This window comes from Grampus griseus, assembly GCF_964374135.1.
Source record: "Grampus griseus genome assembly, chromosome: 5".
Lineage (NCBI taxonomy): Eukaryota > Metazoa > Chordata > Mammalia > Artiodactyla > Delphinidae > Grampus > Grampus griseus.
Genome location: NC_138998.1, coordinates 54,396,436 through 54,417,702, shown reverse-complemented (window position 1 = coordinate 54,417,702; position 21,267 = coordinate 54,396,436). Strand labels below are relative to the sequence as shown.

The 21,267-nt window shown below is 34.9% G+C and overlaps 1 protein-coding gene across 4 annotated transcripts in view; it reads left to right on the top strand.

Moving 5' to 3' along the window:
- Nucleotides 1–20,435, top strand: part of TBL1XR1 (TBL1X/Y related 1) — a 188,013-nt gene extending 167,578 nt beyond the window's left edge. For all 4 annotated transcript variants that reach the window (XM_082655442.1, XM_082655444.1, XM_082655443.1 and 1 more), the window contains 6 exons: nucleotides 6,635–6,756; nucleotides 6,901–6,975; nucleotides 10,493–10,620; nucleotides 11,214–11,379; nucleotides 14,376–14,477; nucleotides 15,363–20,435. In XM_082655442.1, the coding sequence (XP_082511568.1) occupies nucleotides 6,635–6,756; nucleotides 6,901–6,975; nucleotides 10,493–10,620; nucleotides 11,214–11,379; nucleotides 14,376–14,477; nucleotides 15,363–15,389 (620 nt within the window). In that variant the 3' untranslated portion in view covers nucleotides 15,390–20,435. The remainder of the gene's footprint in view (nucleotides 1–6,634; nucleotides 6,757–6,900; nucleotides 6,976–10,492; nucleotides 10,621–11,213; nucleotides 11,380–14,375; nucleotides 14,478–15,362) is intronic.
- Nucleotides 20,436–21,267: the final 832 nt, after the last annotated feature.

The window sequence follows — 21,267 nt, the reverse complement described above, 5'->3', positions numbered from 1 at the left end:
TATCGTGCTTTCAGTATCAATCTAACATGCTCTTTTTCTTTTTGCTTAATGTAGAAGTTGGGGTCACTGATTTGAGACCTTTCTGCTTTTCTAATGGGGATATTCAGTGCTATAAATTACTTCTAACTACTACTTAGTGACATCTCACAATTTTTCAAATGTGTTTCATTCAGTTCAAAATACTTTCTGGAGTAATTTTGATTCCTTCTTTGACCCATGGGTTATTTAGAAGTGTGTTAATTTCTGAGTATTTGGAAAAATTTTAAAGATCTTTGTAATATTGCTTTCTAATTTAATTCCATTGTTCTCATAAATGTCATTTAGGTCAAGTTGTTTGATAATGTTCAAATCTTTTATGGCCTTTAGTGATTATTCTGTGTACTTAGACCATCTGTTACTGAGAGAAGGGTATAGAAATCATCAACAATAATTGGAAAATACAGTAATTTCTGTTTTCTTTGAAGCTCTGTCAATTTTTGCTTTATGTGTTTTGAAACAATGTTATTTGGAGGATGAACGTTTAGGAATGTTGCAACCTTATGTTGAATTGACCCTTTTATCGTTTTGTTAGCAGCCCTCTTTTTTTTTTCCATTTTATTTTTTGTGCTCTGAAATCTACTTTGTCTCATATTAATGTAACCCTTCCAGTTTTCTTTTGGTTAGTGTTGGCATGGTATATATTTCTCCATGCTTTTACTTTTAATCTATTAATTTTGTTATATTTGGTGTATATTTTATGTAGGCATCATATATTGCTTGTTCATTCAGTATCAGTGTCTGCCTTTTAATGGCAATATTTAGGCTATTTACATTTAATGTGATTATTGATAACGATTGCCTTTAAATTAATCATATTTCTATTTATCTCATCTTCTTTTGCTATTTTTCCGCTTCCATTTGGATTAATTGAATATTTGTGTGATTACATTTTTCCTCCTTTGGTGGGTTATTAATTGTAAATCTTTTATGATAATGGTTGCCTTGGGATTTATAGTACACATCTTTAACTTACCACCATCTATCTTCAAGTGATATTTTAAAGGGGTTAAATAATAAAATTTTTTACCCATAGTTACCATTTCCAACTCTTCATTCCTTTGCACAGATACATAGTTTCATCTGGTATCATTTATTTCCTGCTTGAACTGCTTTAACATTCCTTATAGTGTAAATCTTATGTTGATGAATTCTTTTGTAGGTATTAAGAAGTCTTCATTACTGAAAGATATTTTTGTTGGGTATAGAATTCTGGGGTTGACAGGGTTTTTTTCTTTCAGTACTTTAAAGAAAAGGTTGCTCTGTCCTCTTATTTACACTGTTTCAATTTGAACTTGCTACCATTTTTATCCTTATTATTCTTGTCTTGTTTTCTCTGGCTGCTTTTAAGATTTTTCTCCTTATAACTGATTTTGTGCAATTTGCATATGTTGTGCCTTGGTTTAGTTTTCTTTATGTTTTTTGTCCTTGGAGCTTCTTGGATTTCTTCGTTCATAGTTTTCTTCAAATTAGAAATTTTTTTGACCATTATTCTTTAAAAAATATTCTACCTCCTCCCCACATTTATTTTTAACTTGAAATTCTGATTATGTTTATTAGTCTGCTTGATGTTCCGTAATACACTGATGCGCCGTTCATTTTTTATCCAGTCTTTTTTTTTTTTCATAATCTCTTGCTGTTTTCAAGCTCACACATCTTTTCTTCTGCAGCATCTAATCTAGAGTTTATTCCATCCAGTACGTTTTTTATCTCACATGTTTCAGTTTTAATCTCTAGAAGTTTGATTTAGGTCTTTTTTACATCTTCCATGTTGCTACTTAATTATTTGAACAAACCATATATAGTTGCAAGTGCTTTAATGTCTAGGTCAGTTTTTATGATTTGATTTTTCTCTTCATTTTGGTCATATTTTCCTGCATCTTTGCATGCCTTGTTACTTTTGATTGGAAGTGAGGCATTTTGAATTTTATGTCGTTAGTTACTGGATATTTCTGTATTCTTACAAGTATTTGTGAATTTATTCTGGGACATAGTTAAATTACTTGGAAATGGTTTGATCCTTTTGGGTCATGCTTGTAAGATTTGTTAAATGGCAGTGAAACAGTGCTCGGCATACGGCTATTTATTTCCTGGTAATGAGGCAAGAACCTAGGTGTACTCTGACCAGTGTTCCATGAATCAAACGGTTTTCTAGTCTGGTGGATTTAGACAGTGTTCCCAATCTTGAGTATCAGGCATTGTTTCTTCTAATTCTTTTGAGTGGTTCTTTCCCAGGTCTCAGCTAGTATCTTCAGATACTTGTGCTGATTAGTACTCAGCTAACTGTGTGAATAGGGCCCACTTCAGGTCTTCAGAATTCTTTCTCCGTCTGCATAGTTCTGTCCCTTCTAGTTTTGGGAATTCTAGCTGCCTTCAGTTTTCCACATTTTGAGCTTTATCTCTTCTGCTCAGGAATTTCATTAATCTCTTCCTAGGGAGATTCCTCTTCCCTGTGCCAAGATCTGGACATTTTTCCAGATCATATGTTTGAGCAGTTATAGAGGCACACTGTTGGTGGATTTCCCTTCTCTCAGGAACCACGGTCCTTTATTGCCTGGTGCCCAGAGTTCTGAACTATTATTTCATATATTCTGTAATTTTTTTGGTTGTTTTGGGCAGGAGGTAAATTTGGTCCCTGTTACTCCATCTTGATCAGGAATGAAAGTCTACCGTGCTTTTTAAATTACCATATTTTAATTCCTGTACTGTATTTTTGTCCATATACACTCTTACATAAAGCATAAATCATGATTATAGATGAGTTAACCACTTCATATTCATTAGGATGGCTATAAAACGTAACAGTGTTCACGATGATCCGGAGAAATTAGAATCCTTGTACTTTGCTAGTAGGTATGTAAAATAGTACAGTCGTTGTGGAAAACAGTATGACAGTTCCTCAGAAAGTTAAATAGAGTTACCATATGACCCAGCAATTCTACTCCTAGGTAATTGAATTGAACGCAGGGACTTGAACGAATTCATGTCCGTCAATGTTCATAGCAGCATTTTTCACAGTAGCCAAAGGGTAGGAACAACCCACTGTCCATTAGCGGATGAGTGGAAAAACAGATTGGGTCTCTATATACAATAGATTATTATTCAGCCATAAAAAGGAATGAAGTTCTGATACATGCTACAACACCAGAGAATTTGTACATGTTATGCTAAGCGAAATAAACCAGACATAAAAGGACAAAGAGTATGATTCTACATGAGTAGAATCTAGAATCATTCTAGAGTATGATTCTAGATATTTCAAGAGTATGAAATGTCTAGAATAGGCAAATTCATAGAGACGAATGTAAAGATTCAAGGTTACAGAGGCTGGGAGGAGGGGGAAATGGAGAGTTACTGCTTAATGGTTACAGAGTTTCTGTCCGGGGTGATGAAGAACTTTTTTTTTTTTTTTTTTGCGGTGTGTGGGCCTCTCACTGTTGTGGCCTCTCCCGCTGCGGAGCACAGGCTCCGGACGCGCAGGCTCAGCGGCCATGGCTGACGGGCCCAGCCGCTCCGCGGCATGTGGGATCCTTCCGGACCGGGGCATGAACCCGTGTCCCCTGCATCGGCAGGCGGACTCCCAACCACTGCGCCACCAGGGAAGCCCGATGACGAAGAACTTTTGAAAATAGTGGTGATGACTGTACAACATTGTGAATGTAATTGATACAACTGAATTGTACAGTTAATTAAGTGACAAGTTTTATGTTATGTATGACCACAATATTTTAAAATTATTAATGTAATATACTAAAAACCATTGAATTGCACACTTTAAATGGATGAAATTTATGGTATATGAATTATATCTCAATGAAGCTTTTTTTAAAATAAAAGAATATTAAATGCCTTTTTTCCCTTCCCTCATAGGTTTGTTACCTTTCTAAATTGTGAAGGATGCATGGGTTAACCAAAAAATAAATCAGAATTGGAGGACACAAAAATTGAATCTTAGCTCCAGGAATTTTTTTTTTTTTTTTTGACTGCACTGCATGGCTTGTGGGATCCTTGTTCCCCAGTCAGGGATCGAACCGTGCCCCTTGCAATGGGAGCACGGAGTCCTAACCACTGAACCGCCAGGGAATTCCAGCTCCAGGAATTTAAAAGATTTTGTAACCCTAGGCAAATTAACTTTTCTTAGCCTCTTTCATCATGTGTAAAATGAGACTAGTAATAGTAAACACACCTCTCACATATTACCTACATAAAAATACATTTTATGTTAAAGATGTGTTTTTAACCTAAAGAACTTGTATTACCTAGACTCATTTTTATTTATTTATTTATTTATTTATTTTTGGCAGTACGCAGGCCTCTCACTGTTGTGGCCTCTCTCGTTGCGGAGCACGGGCTCCGGACGCGCAGGCTCAGCGGCCATGGCTCACGGGCCCAGCCTCTCCACGGCATGTGGGATCTTCCCGGGCCGGGGCATGAACCCGTGTCCCCTGCATCGGCAGGCGGACTCTCAACCACTGCGCCACCAGGGAAGCCCCCGCATGTGTCTTTTTGAATTATGGTTTTCTCTGGGTATCTGCCCAGTAGAGGGATTGCTGGGTCATATGGTAGTTCTATTTTTAGTTTTTTAAGGAACCTCCATACTGTTTTCCATAGTGGCAGTATCAGTTTACATTCCCACCAACAGTGCAAGAAGGCTCTCTTCTCCGCACCCTCTCCAGCATTTGTTGTTTGTAGATTTTTTGATGATGCCCATTCTGAATGGTGTGAGGTGATACCTCATTTTTAAATTTTAGGAATAAATATAAAGTAATGAGGTCCGGGTTCTTAGATTATACCAGTCTGTTATTGTATCTTATGAGCCAGGCATATCACAGAAGTATTAATCACATGACTCATATGGCACCACTCCCCAGCTTCCTCCACTTATCTTTACCTGGTTATACAGTTTGTTTTTGTTTTGTTCTGAACCTATTGGTATATTTGTTTGAATGCTGTTTCAAATTTTCTCAGCCTTCTATTTAACATTTTGCAGATGACTCTACCAAATTAACACCCTGGTGGAACATGACAGATACTTGGCTTTCTTCATAGCATTTTATTATACTTTTTTTTAAAACTTATTTTTTGTTGTTGGTTTTTGCGGTACGCGGGCCTCTCACTGTTGTGGCCTCTCCCGTTGCGGAGCACAGGCTCCGGACGCGCAGGCTCAGCGGCCATGGCTCACGGGAAGGAGCCGAGAAAGGGAGCAGTTGCTGGTGAAGAAGGTCTAGGCTCAACCTGATCCAGGCAGGGCTCTGGAGTGTTTGTTGCACCTCAGGGTTTTCCTCATCTTGAGCCAAGGGTGCTTGGTTTTTGAATCTCACCTTCCCCCCCAGCTACCTACTGCCTACTCTAAATCCAGTGTTTTTGATATGCTTCTATTGCTTAACCCAGTTACTTGCTACATTACCTTAATCTGCATTGCTAATTATAGAGAGGCTTTGCACTTTGCACCAGGGGAAAATGAAAGGAAAGAATCTTTAATCATATCAGATCTAAAATAAGTATTAAATGCCAGCCAGCTTTTGGGCCTCTGAGGTTTTAAATTCAATGATGTAGATTTTAAGAGGTATTTGACAAGAATCACTTAGAAGAAAAATGTATTTGCAAATCATGCAATATTCCATTTATCAGTTGAGTAGACAGTGGAAATGATACTTATTCAGTGTAACGTTTGTCTAACTTGTAATTTACATAGTATTTTCCATACACAAAATCTAACTTGATTTTCACAGTATTCTTGGGTACTAAGCTTAAAGGTTTTATCCCCATTTTTAAATTATTTTTTATTTTTTTAATTTTTATAAATTTATTTATTTATTATTTATGGCTGTGTTGGGTCTTCGTTGCTGCCCACGGGCTTTTTTTTTTTCTAGTTGTGGCGAGCGGTGGCTACTCTTTGATGTGGTGCGCGGGCTTCTCATTGCGGTGGCTTCTCTTGCGGAGCACAGGCTCTAGGCGCACGGGCTCAGTAGTTGTGGCTCACAGGCTCTAGAGCTCAGGCTCAGTAGTTGTGGCGCACGGGCTTAGTTGCTCCGTGGCATGTGGGATCTCCCCGGACGGGATCGAACCAGTGTCCCCTGCATTGGCAGGCAGATTCTTAACCACTGTGCCACCAGGGAAGTCCCCCCATTTTTTTCAGAAGAGAAAGATAGCATGAGAGGTGACTTGCTTAGGGCCCACTAGTTAGGGAGTAGCAAAACAAGGCTTCTTATCCATTGAACACTCACAGAATTTCAGAAACAAGAGGAAGTGTAGCATCACATTTAATTTTATCATTTTGCAAATGAGGAGCCAAGAATCCAGTGCTAGTAATTTACAGGGCAAGCTCTCAGGAACCCTCATCTCCTGGTGACCAGACCAGTATACTTTCTATTAGGCTGTGTCTCACATGGAGACAACCAAACTGAAATGTATTAATATTTGTAATATTTAAGTACCATAATTTTAAAAATTCTATTAATACCATAAAAAGTATAAAGTAAAATATTTTAAGTTCCTATTAATAGCATACTTAATGTCTAACCATGGTTTAAAACTAAAGCTCCTAGGTTTCAGTACATGTGGAATGAATGCAAACCTTGCCTGTTTTTCTTTTCAGCGCCAGCATTGGATGTTGACTGGCAGAGCAACAACACCTTTGCTTCTTGTAGTACAGATATGTGCATTCATGTCTGTAAGTTAGGACAAGACAGACCTATTAAAACATTCCAGGGACACACGGTGAGAAACCTTTTTTTTCCCTCCTTTAAAGTGATTATGATGAATAAGTAATGTTTCAGAGTGGTTTTGAAGTATGCATGTTTAATACCCAAAAAACAACCAAGTCTATGAAATGAAAATGTGAATGTTCACTGTTATTTTTAGAATGAAGTAAATGCTATCAAATGGGACCCAACTGGCAATCTCCTGGCATCCTGTTCTGATGACATGACTTTAAAGGTAATTCAGATAGTGGGGAGAAATGGGGTTGAGGAGTTACACACTGTGGCTGCTCTGGCTGTTTTAAGATTGTTTAGAATGTCTCTCTTATAGTTGGGAATTATGATACTGAGGTTTGTGCTATTATAAATTGTCTTCACTATTAGGGAGTCATATATTGGTACAATTAAAGGTTATTTGCACATGTAAGGATCTGATTCATAGGTAGCAAAGATCTTTGTAGGATTCATGGATTTGACTGAAATTCTGAGAATTGTGTTAATTGGATTTTGCTGTGGTGTGAGTATATATCACCCTTTCTGGGAAACTGATATATAGTAGATACATAGCTTAGTTGGTGAGTGAGTATAGCTGACATGTCAGTATTCACATCTCAATATGAATTTATGTTTTTCTTGTTGCATAACTAAAAGCAAAAACTAACACCTAGCACCTACGCATATGACATACCAAAATTAAAGAAGAAGGGCAGTTTGAGACGCAGAACAACATAATACTAATCTTCAAAATTAACGAAGCTTGCACCCTGTGCTTCACCATGTTAACTGTATGAAAAGAATTTATCTTTGACTTTACAGTGCCAGTGACTGCAGACGTGATGACTCTTATAGATAGGATAATCATGAAGGAAAACTGCTTTTCCTCTTCCCATGAACAGACTAAATGTAACCTTGGTAACCTGGTGGTTTTTTTCCTTAAATACCTGCTGTGTTTCTAGTTAGATAGTTTTTTCAAGCCTGGACTCCTTTGTAAACGTTGCTGGTAAAAATGCTTTTCTTCACGCTCTTGTTTGTGAGATTACTTTGCGTGCACATGCATTATGCTTATAAAATGAAAAACTTCTGGAACAGAGTATGGCACATACGAGGAAATGAAAGAAGGCCGGTGGCTATAGAGAGCCTACTGTCAGGGACTGAGTTGCAGCTAGAGAGAGAAGTTTAAATTAGAAAGTATTAGAGAGCTTTTTTTAGTTCTAAGAATAATAAAAGGTCATAGAATTTTAAAGCAGAAGCTAGAAGGATGGATAATGTCTAGTGAAGCCATATTTTGAGAACAAGGAACAGCAGATGAGTGAGAAGATTATCTCCAGCTTGGACAGTGCCTTTGAGTCATGCAAGTGGAGGTGCCAGGTGGGTCTGATGCTCAGAGAACAATTCTAAGCCTGACATAAAAAATTTGGGAATTCTCAATAGGTGGGTGGTCATTCAAAGGCATGGGCATGGACAAAATTGTGTAGGTAGAAATGTACAGAGTAAAAGAAGAGGAAAGCTTAAAGTCTTAAGAAACTCTAGCATTTAGCAGCTCAAGAGGAATGAGACTCCAACAGGAAATTGGAATGACCTCTGGAAACAGTGTGTAAAGAGAAGAGTACTTCAAGGGAGGTGATGGATGGGAGTGGTCAGTGTTATCAGTGCTGTCGAAAGCTCACATGAAGTATCAATATGTTTTGGAAACATACCTTTTGGATTTATTTACATGGAGTTATGTATACCTAGGATACAAAAACATGATGTTATTGCTTCATTATCTCATTAGTTTCATTGCAGAAGTGTGAAGCACAGCTAATTTTTGTTTCTTTGTCGGTACTTGGGTTTGGTGTATGTGTGTTTGTATTTGGCAAGGTTTCCCCCCATGTCTTTACTGAATGATTTTGTTAGAAATACTGTTGGTGTAGGTTTCTCTTAATTTTTGCTCAAAAATAATATGAATTATTTTTTAACCTGTATACACAGGCATGTTTTCAACTCTAGAAAGGCGTATTCTCTACTCACCATTTTAACTTTACTGCTTTGTTACTTTTCACGGTTTCTTGTATGTGAATCATTTACAATTTCTGAATGTTATATGGGAAGAATACTTGACATGAGATCTACTCTTAACAGATTTTTAAGTGCACAAAACAAGTGTTATTGTCCTAAGCACAATGCAGTGAGGCAGATCTCTAGAGCTGAGATTTTATGCTTATTAGCAGCCCCTCCCTGTGACCCCACCACCTCTGGCAACCACCATTCTTTTTTTTTTTTTTTCCATTAATGTTTTTTTTTCCTTTTTACACCAATAATTTATTTTTTATTTTTGTAACATCTTTATTGGAGCATAATTGCTTTACAATGAATGGTATGTTAGTTTCTGTCCTTTATGGTTTACTATAGGATACTGAATACAGTTTCCTGTGCTATACTATAGGACCTTGCTGTTTATCCCCACCATTCTTTTCTTTGCTTTTATGAGTTGGACTCTTAGATACATCATGTAAATGGAATCATACAACATTCGTCCTTACAATTTATCCATGTTGTCACATATTGCAGGATTTCCCCATATGTTAAGGCTGAATAATACTCCATTGTATATATATGCATTTTCTTCATCCATTCATCCATTGATGGGCACTTAGGATGTTTCCATATCTTGGCTTTTATGAATAATGCTGCAGTGAACAAGGGCATACAGATGCCTCCTCAAGATCCTGATTTCGATTTTTTTTTTGTTTGATAAATACCCAGAAGTGGAATTGCTGATCATATATAGTGGTAGTTGTTAAAATTGGGGGGAGCACCTCCATACTATTATTCATAGTGGCTACACCATTTTGCAATCATTTATCAATAGTTTACAAGGTTTCCAATTTCTCCACAACCTTGACAACATTTTAAAAAATTTTAATAGCCATCCTAACAGTTGTGAAGTGGTATCTCATAGTTTTGATTTTCATTTCACTGATGATCAGTGACATTGGACATCTCTTCATACACCACCTATTGGCCATTTGTGTATCTTCTCTGGAGAAATGTCTATTTAAGTCCTTTGTCCATTTCTAAATTGGGTTATTGGGGTTTTTGCTGTTGAGTTGTAGGGTTTCTTTACATATTTTGGAAATTAACTCCTTATTGGATATATGGTTTGCAGTATTTTCTCTCATTCCATGGTTTGCCTTTTTACTTTATTGTTTCCTTTGCTGTGCAGAAACTTTTAAATTGTATGTAGTACTGCTTGCTGCCTTTTTTTTTTTTTTTTTTTTTTTTGCTTTCATTGCCTGTGCTTTGGTGTGAACATGAATCATGTATTTATCTGTATGTTGCTTATCTATTTTCTCTTCCTGATTGCAAAATAATTCCTGATTCTAAATTCTAAGAGGAATTTGTAATGTAGATCTTTTATTTTAAAGGACAGCATAAAAACTAATGCCTTAAACATTGTAGGATCATTAACTGAGGAACTTACTGAATGTTGGAGTTTGTACCATCTGAAGCTATCAAAAGTAATCTTAGAACTACAGTTAATTGAATCCTGAAGCCTCACAATAGTGAATATTTAGAAAGGACTTGAAGCTAATTTGTCATTTTTAAAAGATAAATATTAAATATATTCTACATTTTAATTTATTTGTATGTATTTTCTTGATCTCTATAATTATTGTTCTGGTATACCACTATATTTTGGACTGGCAAGATAACATTATAAAAGTACCCTTTGTATGGAAAAATAATTACATACCTTTTTCCTTTTTGCTTAGATATGGAGTATGAAACAAGACAACTGTGTCCATGATTTGCAAGCACATAATAAAGAAATTTATACTATCAAGTGGAGTCCAACAGGGCCAGGGACAAATAATCCAAATGCCAACCTCATGTTAGCAAGGTAACATTTCTGTTTTGCTTTTCCTTTATGAGTCTTTTACAAAGAAAACCTCTTATAAATATGACAGAAAATTAGGAAAAATTCCATGAAATGGGAATGTATCCTATAAGGAATATTTTTTTTTAATGGGAACCTTTAGACACAGAGTTTTATTATTATTTCAGGTCATAATGGATATTTGTATCTGTAGATAGCAAATAATTTACTGATAATATCAAATATTGATTAAAACCCAAGTAATTGAGGCATAATGCAATAAAGTTTTTTCAGCATTTAAAAAAAATAAGTTAAAAACATATTTAATGTAGCATTTCAAAACCGTGGGTCAATATAAAGGAGTTATTTAAAGAGAAAAGGAATACAGTGAATTAGCTCATTTATGTTTTCCAGTTTACAGACTTGGAGATGCCCTTAATGAAGCTGTCATGTCTCCGATTAGCTTTGTTTCCAGAACACTTTCTTCCTAACAGCACCGTCTGCTTCTCATGAGGAATTCATGGCTAGCTATTAGGAATGGCTGAATATTGTAGATTGGGGGTGGGGCTGAGAGTATTTCATTACTTATAAAATCTTTTTTTTTCCTCCCTTGTCAGTGCATCCTTTGATTCTACTGTTAGATTATGGGATGTAGACCGAGGAATTTGCATCCATACTCTGACAAAACACCAAGAGCCTGTGTACAGTGTAGCTTTCAGTCCTGATGGCAGGTATCTGGCGAGTGGTTCTTTTGACAAATGTGTGCACATCTGGAACACACAGGTATGTCCAAGTTATTTAAATAGTCAAGTATTCTTATATAAGAATATAAGAAGCGTTTGTCTGAACAAAATTTTTTTTTTTTAGTTTTGGTTGTCATTCCTTTTGTGTCATTAATTCAGTTCGTTTTTATATGAGCACTTTTTTGGGGGAATTTACAGCTAACTAAAGATCGAAACCAGCTGAAGTGAGATTTTCATAATATGGACCAAAATTTAGAGTCTCTGTTTTATTTTTTCCAACAGTTTTGCAGACATGAAATAGAGTTTAAGATGCATTTATTTAGATAAATGATACCATTTCTTTATGTTCTAAAAGAATTGTCTTCAGAGAAGGTATATATGAGCAGTTTAAAAAATGTTTTAAAGGACAAGGTTTTATGATTGAGCACATAATTTACCAGAAACGAACTTAAAACTGTGTACCACCTTTTTAGGGACAATGCTACAGAGATCCTTTCTTAAAAATGGAGAAAACAGTTTTGTTGTTTTCATTATTTTAATCTTTTCAGTGTTTTAGTTTTTACATGCCAAATACTTTTTCTTTAATATCAGTCATGTGACTCTCCCTGCCCCACCCCTTGTTCAAAAATCAGATCTTTACTGCTTGTATTATATGCACAATAAGTTATTGTGGGTTATTTCTCTTTGTGTTGCTGATCACCATAGTTGGTCAGCCTATTTTGCATAAATCATCATTTTCCCATATTATTTTTGATTAAGTTATACATTCAAATGGTCTCCAACACCCTCCCCCCACTATAAAAAGGTATACACTGAGAAGTTTTGCTCCCATTTTTTTCTTGATCCTCTACAGATAACTTTTTTTTATCAGTTTCTCTTTCATTCTTCTTGAGGTTTTTTTGTAAATAAAAGCATTATGATTCTTTCATTTTATACTCCCACTGTTTTATTTTTTCATTTATATTATACTCCCTTAGAATTGGTTTTTATATATGGTGTGAGGTATAGTTCTAATTCTGTCTTTCTTTATGGATCACCAGTTTTCTTGGCACTATTTACTGTCCCTTCACTGTTTCAGAATGTCACTTCTTTCATATACTACGTTCTTGTATGTTTTGTTCATAGATTCTCTTGTATTCCATTGATTGATACATTTGTATGTACCTGCATTGTTAGTTTAATTTTAGTGACTGTAACTTTGTTATTCCCCCTCATTAAGTCTTTTTCTTTTTCCTTCAGTAAAGTTTTATAATTTCTTCATAAAGATCTTTTTTATAAAATGTATTCTGAGATGCCTTATGGATTTTATTGTTACTGTGTTTAGCATGTTTTAAAAAATAATATTCCTTTTACTTGTGGTTGCTCATGTTTGGAACATTATGAATTTTGGCATGTTGATGTTGACTCCATCAAACCTGCTGAGCCCTCTCATTGCTTCTAATTACTTACCGGCTTGCAGGATCTTAGTTCCCCGACCAGGGATTGAACCCATGCCCCCTGCAGTGGAAGCACAGAGTCCTAACCACTGGGCCATCAGGGAATTCCCAATCTTTCTGTTTTGCTTGAATAGCAGAGGCTTTATAGATAATCTGCCGGTTGTATACATTTTCCATCACTCATTCACTCCATTTTGAGTAAATTAATTTAAAATAAAATTTGGGTATAGAACTGTAGAGTTCTAAGGGAAGACACTGCTAGACTTCTAAGGGCATTTGAGTAACCATACTGTTTTGTTGTATCACTATTGTGTATCAAAATGTCATTTTACTTTTTTTCTTTTAAGTTTGAAAATAGCAAAATGCATCTTGTGAGCTTTCAGTGCAGGAGAAAGTAATTGTCTTTTTGTCAATATGTACATCTATTTCTTTCATTACTTGGATGATATGTTATCTAAGCATTTGACAGTTAAATTGTTACAGTCTGGTCAGAACACAGGTTTGAGTAGATGCTGAGGATCCTTTGGCTTTTGTTAATGTGATAGCTCTGGCTTGTTGACCATGCTGTCTCGGTTCAATTATAGCCTGATTCAAGCTTAGAAATTGGTAAGTACTATTGAAAGACAGTGTCGGTTTTTAACCCCAAAATTGACAATCCTGTAGATTTTACTCTCTATACAACAGCCTATCTTAGATCTCGTTGGCGCCACTCCATTATCTTCTAATTAACTGTAGATACTTAAGGCCTCCTGTACTCGTGCTTTTTCATTAATCTCTTAAATTGTGAGAAATTTTAGGTAGGAGGAAAAGAACAGTTGAGACTTCCCATTGTGATCTTCTAGCTTAGTGATTAGCTTAGGGCTGGCTGTCTCAGAAGGTTATGTCTTGGTTCCATGTTGTGTTTAGGTAGTTCTGCTACTTCCAGTTTGAGTTTTTTAGTTCACCATGAAGCTGTGAGATACTTTTCTGTTTGTCAGGACAGAACACCGGAAGCATATTTTTCATTATTTTTCATTTCTCACAGCAGAACCTCTGACCTTTGCCCTGTTTAATAACTGGTTTCCTAGGAGAATACATTTTTGTACTAAGTTTCAGTTATTGAATGGCAGCTGAATGATTTTGGTTTCCATTGCCGAAGGAATAAAATAATTGAGTTATATTTATGAGTTGGCTAAATTGATGATGAAATTGGTAGTGTTCCTGGTTGTACTTTGTTTTCTTTTAACTTAAAAAATCTTTCAATAATAATGTACATATGCTCTTTTAGCTTCTTTTATAATTCTCCTAGCTTAGGGGCACTTCTAGGGTCAAAGCACTTCTTAGCTAAGAATGGTTATCAATACTGGAGAAGCAGCGCGCGCGCGCGCGCGCGTGTGTGTGTGTGTGTGTGTGTGTGATCGGTTGAGAGCAGGCTAGTGCTGTCTGTTTGTAAAAGGATCATCATTTTACGTTTCTGGTATTTCAGAACTTGTTTATTTTGAAGTTGAAGCTAAATCCTACATTGGATTGCTAGAAATAAAGCCATATAATATTTTTACCTCAGTATTTGAACATATATAATAATATATTATTTTTAAGATTCCACTTCTCATTATTTTAGACAGGTGCTCTAGTTCACAGCTATAGGGGAACAGGTGGAATTTTTGAAGTTTGTTGGAATGCAGCAGGAGACAAGGTTGGAGCCAGTGCATCAGATGGTTCAGTAAGTATATAATGAAGTGTTTCCAAAGGGTGTGTGTGTGTGTGTGTGTGTGTGTGTGTGTGTGTGTGTAAGAAAGAGAGAAAGCATAGTGAATAAATGTGGCTTGTTGTGGTAGTGACTACAAAAGTGTTCTTTTTAAAAAATAAATTTTATGATATGGGTATTGACCTTTTTTACTGAAGGCTCTATACTTTTTATGTTCATTTCATTCAGATAATGTAAACAGAATTTAGGCTATCTTTGCCAGAAGAGTGCCTTCATAATCAAGAAATGGACAGTTATTTTTAGTGTAAAACTTCATCACTGAAATTAAGTGTAGCACTGTGAGAGAGACTTGAATTTTTAATGCCTATTTTTGCCTTCTCTTCCTTGTAGAAGAGTGTTGGTGGCCCAGGGAAGGGGAAGTAGAGGCAGTTGGGTCTGCATTGAGGAATGTGTGATACCAAGAGACTTTCAGGATGAGGTTGGCCATGTATTCACAGAAATACTAGTTATGACTTCTAAAGTTCTGAAAGCCAAGGGAAGATGGAAAGGGGATAGCTATTAGCTGTTTACTGAAGCAATGGCTTAATGTAATCTGTAGTATCTTTCATTAAGATCCAAGAGATAGAAAATGGTCTATTTTGAGTATATTTTTTCTACTTTTTAATTAAGAGAGTAAATCTTCAGCATGTTAGCCATGGTTCTTCCTCTGTAGTATTAACCCATGGTTGTTAACTCCATCTGCTTTCAGCCAATTTATCTGATTTCTGTTGGTGCCCATTGCTATGATTACTTTTGTTTTACCAGTTTCGTAAACTTGGAACTAAGAAATAGATTCCAAACTGTATAAAAATGTACAATGAAATTCTTTACACACTGGTTGATTATTTTAATTTCTTACAGGTTTGTGTATTAGACCTTCGGAAATAGCGCTACTAGTTGGAAGCCATGGACCGACTATGAATGTGTATATAGCCAAAATGACTGTCCCCGACCCAAGTACTGCTATAGTCCCACTTGAACCATGGCCAGTCCACTACAGCCAAATCTAAGAGAAATATATACATACAGTGTATATAAACAAAATTGCACCCTGAAGATGACAGAATTTTGTCACAGCTTGTGAATTCTGTTCACCAAGTGCTGGAATCTAATCTGCTGTGCCCCTAAAATAGCATTTAGAAGTTTTGGATATGAAAAACAGAAGAGAGAAAAAAATAAGCGTTATAAAAGCAGCCCATACATGTACGAGTTTTTGGATACTAATGACAGCCTTGTTTCTCCCCTTTGAATCAGCAGACACCATGGATTATATTCTTTTTTCCCTTCAGTAGTTTAGCAGTTTGTATGTACAGAGAAAATGGACTTACAAAAACTTGCAGCAGTAGTTTGTTCTTGCTTTTAAACTTTGTTTTTGGTTTAGTTTATGGATGCATGAAGTAAGGGAGTGAATCAGTTTCTTGTTTATATTTTTTTCACCTTTTAAACAAAAAATTCTTAAAAATATTTTAATGCATTCTTTTGAAGAGATAGATGTTTGGTACATTTATGGCTCCCAGAGCATATATTCGATTGGTGCATGTTGTAGAAGGGGGAATTGGAAATTAAATGGAACTATATGACTTTGGTCATGTCAATCTGTAAGACACATCAGTAAAAGGGTATTATGCTCTGTTTTTTGTTTTTGCTTTTGCTTTGTGTTTTTGTTGTGAGGTTTTTTTTTTTTTTCTCTTTGTTTGTTTTGTTTTTTGGTGATGTGGCTTAAATGCAATAGTTTCTTTTTTGGGACATATTTCTGCCAATTAAAGACTAGAAGGGCACAAAAAATTTTTTAATACCATAGAGAAGATGCATAAAAAAAAATCTTCTGATGTCTTGTAGCCATAACTAAATTATGGTTAAAATGTGCACTATTGTGAAAAGGAGCAAAGTAGGTTTGAGGTTTTTTTGTTGTTTGTTTATTTGTTTCTTTTGCTTTGTTTTTTAAGAGATTAAAATGTTTCTGGATAAGGATTAGCTTCTCAAAGTGTCCATCATTCTGTGTAGAAGCTTAAATATGTAATGTAACCAAACTCCAGTATTAAAAATCTCTCATGTTATTTTTCTTTTTACAAAGCAAGATAACAACATATAACACTGCCATTACATGGCAAAATGTTTGCTACCTTAGTTTAAAAACAATCTTTAAAACAAAAGACTTGCTTCAAGGTGTTTTCACATAGCGGTGGTTCAAAATTTTTTAAAAAGGTATAATTGCACTAACCTCCCTGCTGCTCTAATTCTGCATTTGTGGTACTTGTGACTACATTTTTTCAAATAATAGATAGATTTAAGCTGCTATGTTTCGTTTTTTCAGTAATCACTACTATATCATGTCTTTTACTCTGTTTATAATATCACGTATTTTCTTAAAGGTATAGGTATCAGATCAAAAACCTCCTGTGCTCATGCAACTAAAAGTTAAACTATACAGAATCTACAAATGATAGCATGGGGCTATGTTTATATGTGTGATTAACAGGGTTTGTCATGATTAATGTAATAATCCAGAAGTGTCGATTTTGAAGAGAATAGTTGTCAAATTTATGTCTCAAAGATTTTAATTAAGGAATATCATTTATTATCAAGCTTGGCAAATTTATAACACTGTCACTAATTATTTTGAGGCTTTTACTGCTAAAATTTTAACCTATGTTTTAAGTTTAAGTAGAAACTGATTTAACCCAAGTAATGCAGCTTTGATTTTCAGCATTTGTTGTTTTGCTATTTTTACAAAACAGCATTGATTGAAGCAAGTCTTGGTTTTACTAAGGTAGGATAGCATTTGCTATTGGTAAAGAGAATAAATACACTTAATTTCACAATACATTGTTTTATGTGTACCCCAGTTGTTGTTAGTGGGGACTATGATACTGTAATAATATTTTTTAAAATTTACATCCAGAGAGGCAGTCATTCATGATGGTTTTGTGCCAGCTGTTTTTAGGGTTTTCGATCACATTATAGATATTTAGAACTATTACCCTGTGACTTACGTAGGAAACCTAATACGCTGAGTATCTGGCACTTGAAATCCTGCTTTTATTGCTGGAGGTCCACATCTGTGGTTGACCTCTGTTGTTGTTTTAAAAAAGTAAATAAAATTTTAAAAATCTGTGCAATAATTTTTAAATGTGCTCCCAGGAATAGACACAAATGTTTTGAGTATGTTTAAGCTGCATTTTCCTTTAGCGATGCATTTGTCAATTGCACTGAATTTAAATCTGAAAGTCAGAGGTGATTATTGATAGTACTTTTTGTATTTTGATATGGACAGTTTATTCATTTGCATACAGTTATTGACTTTTTTTCCCCAGCTGATTAAAAGATAGTCATGAAGTTCTGCAGTATAGCTGCCAAAATAGACAGCTACATGTTAATGGTGTTGTCATCTTCTCTGTTTTTTGGGGGGGTTTTTTGTTGTTGTTTTTTTATCTTTAGCTATTTTACTTAAGCATAATAGCCACAATAGGACATATAAAAGATTATAAATACAGAGCTTTATTATCCTGAAGTCTTGGGTCTTTTAAGTATAAACTATCAGAAAGGTATCCATTTTGTAGGCTTGGGTTCTTTGTGAGCATACAGTTATTTCTTTTTGCTGCTGTTCTCACCATCATCATTGCCTGCTGATGTGCCACGATGCTGCTCCAGTAGACATAAATAAGATTGCCTCTAATTTGAGCAGTAACATGATTATAAGAGACCAAGTTTCACAGCCTGTAAAGTTCTATTTTTGAGGTTCTTGCTTATTTTTCCTTCCTTTTTTTTTTTTCTCTCTAAGAACTTATCTGAAGATCTACTGATTCCAGTAGATTTTCTGTGGTATTCATTATATATCATTGTTGTATAGGCTACTGTAAGAAACTTATAAGGAAAAATAGAAAGGAAAACTTGAATGAATAGAATACTCATTGATTAAAATAGAATAAGGAAAGAGCAGCTGTCACTCTTAAACATCGTAAAGGAATATCTTTTTTCTTCTCCATGTAGGAAATCCCCTAAGTTCTTAATATTTGTTCCATTCCCAATTTCCTGTCATTGATCAGGTACCATCATTGACTTTCAAGTGACTTTTAGAAGTGGTTAACTTTTAATTTCCTAATAGGTCTTAGAGCGTATTGAATTCTGTTTTAATTAGTTATTCTCTAGGTAAGTATGTTTTAGGATTAAACACCTTTTACAGATACTGAAAGTGCCTCCTTTTGTGGTGTAAAAAACAAATTATGGTGCAAAAAGTAATCATTAGATTGAATTACATGAAGGTTTTTTGCTTTTTGACATATAAAAATGTCAAGAGAAAGGCCAAAGATTTGTACTTTTTCACTTAACTTATAAAGCACTCCTTTTTTCCTTAAACTTATTTCTGTCAAATTAGATTTAATGAGAGAGTACTATTTTTAAGGAGCTATCTGTTTATGTAGAATGATTTTGTTAAGAGTAATGTAAACTATTATTGAGTAGAGGCCTGAAGAGGAGTATGCATTTTTGCTGTTTAAAGGACTCACAAGTGACCATTCTTATGTCAGCAAAAATGTTAAGTTTTACTAGATAAGTAGAAAAAATAAATCTCAAATGCAGTGCTATTTACTCTTTTCAAACAGTTTTCATTTTCTTAAGCACATTGTACATTTCTATAGAACCCGCATTTATTCTCACATGCTAAGGACGGTACTTGCATTTGGTGAATTACTGTTGACAGTTTCCACAGAAATCCTATTTCAGTGGACCAACATTGTGGCATGGCAGCAAATGCCAACATTTTGGGGAATAGCAGCAAATCTACAAGAGACCCTGGTTGGTTTTTTGTTTGTTTGTTTGTTTGTTTTCTTCTGAATCAGCAGGGACGGAAGGGGAGTTAGGGAAGTTATGAATTACTCCTTCCTGTAATAGCTCTGACGTGTCACGTTCAATATCAGTTTTTTTTTTAAAAAACGTGATTCTAACTAAATGTAGAAGAGAGAGCAAAAAAAAAAAAAAGAAAGTGTTCACTTTTTTAATACACTGATTTAGAAATTTGATGTCTTATATCAGTAGTTCTGAAGTATTAATAGCATTCTTTATTTCCGCCTTTACATTGACAGTGTTGAAGCAGGGTGAATAACTAGGGCATATTTTTTTTTCTAGTAAGCTGTTTCATGATGTTTTCTTTGGAGTTTCTGGATAAGTTGAAGAAAACATTCTGCATGTTGTATCTAGTCTAATGTACTTTTCCATCTCATTAAAAACAAAAACAGACAGACTGCATTCTGTAGCTCTGTAATCCCTAAATACAGAAGTAATTTTCTTCTTTCCTGACTTTGACATTGTAGCTATAATGTTCTAATTTTGATTTTTACAAATCCTTTGGGTCTAATTCTGTGAGCCTACTTATAGCACTGGATTAAAATGTCTGCATCATTTCTTTAGTTATCCAGTTAACTTTAAAACTGTTGTACAAGTGTAAACCAGCCCATGACAGTTTTTTGTACATGTTAAAGAACTTTATTGTTCAGTTTTCATGATTATTGTGTAAGGAAGACTGATATAGATGTTCTATGCTGTCCTGGACCATGTTAATTACACTTATGATGTATTTTGGTTCCACATCACAATGATTTGTCCCCAATGACCCTTTTCTCCTTTCTAGGCACATTTTTTGTTGTTGTTGTTGTTGCAGTTTCCCTTTGCATTGTATTGCTTTGACAACTGTAATTTGAATCAGATCTGAAAGAGGTCCAGAATAAAATATATTTTGATATTATGTTGGCTGTGTACATATATAAAACCTTTGATATCTATGTAGTTTGTATAGACTATTTACTAGTCAAGTAAAGGGAGAGGGATGCTATTTCTTGTTTACAATTCCTTGTTTACATTTTATTGCAATTACTCCTCCAGTGTTCTTTTGTAGAATAAACTTTTTTGCTCTGACTTAGCCTTCATAACATATAGCATGTCTATTCTCCCATACTGGTATTACCAGTTGTAACAACTGCCATCAGAACCCAAACCACTGTATTTCATAAATGTATTGTTTTACAAGATAGACACTTTAAGGTAAGCCCATAGATAAAATTACAAATTTTACTATTTTATTACTTCTCGTAGGAGATAAGATTTTTTAAATGAAGGGATTACTTACTATTTTTATTAAAGACTAATAGAGCATTTAATCAGCTAAGGAATAACAATTAACTTTTGAATTATTTTAAAAAAATCAATGTTGTACTTAGAAGACATTGTTTCACATAAACAGAGACAGATTCATTTGCTAGAGTCCATTTGAGCACAAAACAATGTGTACATGTTGTTGAAGACTTTTAGGACAGGATGTGCTCAACATCCTTAATGCCCTTTTTTCTTCATAGAAACCTATTATAATTTAATAATTTTTTTCCTTAGCTACTGGCTTATGTTGCTAACAAACCTTATAAGCTGTGAGGAAAGATACTAGGCACCTTCCAGTTTTAATTAATCCCAACTCCTGTAGAGTTACCTAGAGACTTTTTTAAAGAATCATTGAGCATATTTTTTAATTTTTTGTTTTTTTAAAAACTTGTATTCTACAGGTCTTCTACATTTCCCTTCCATTACCTTAAGTATAAACTACTTATGGGCATATAGCCTTGTCACGTTTTATTAAATGATAAGCTACTGCAGTTACTAGAACTTTCTGGCAGCCTTTCATTTTCAAAGGGTTAACTTTTATTGCATGGCATAGATTGTTAATACCGTTCTGCATTTTACACTTTTTCCGAAAGTGTTGGACAGCTAAGGATTATAATCT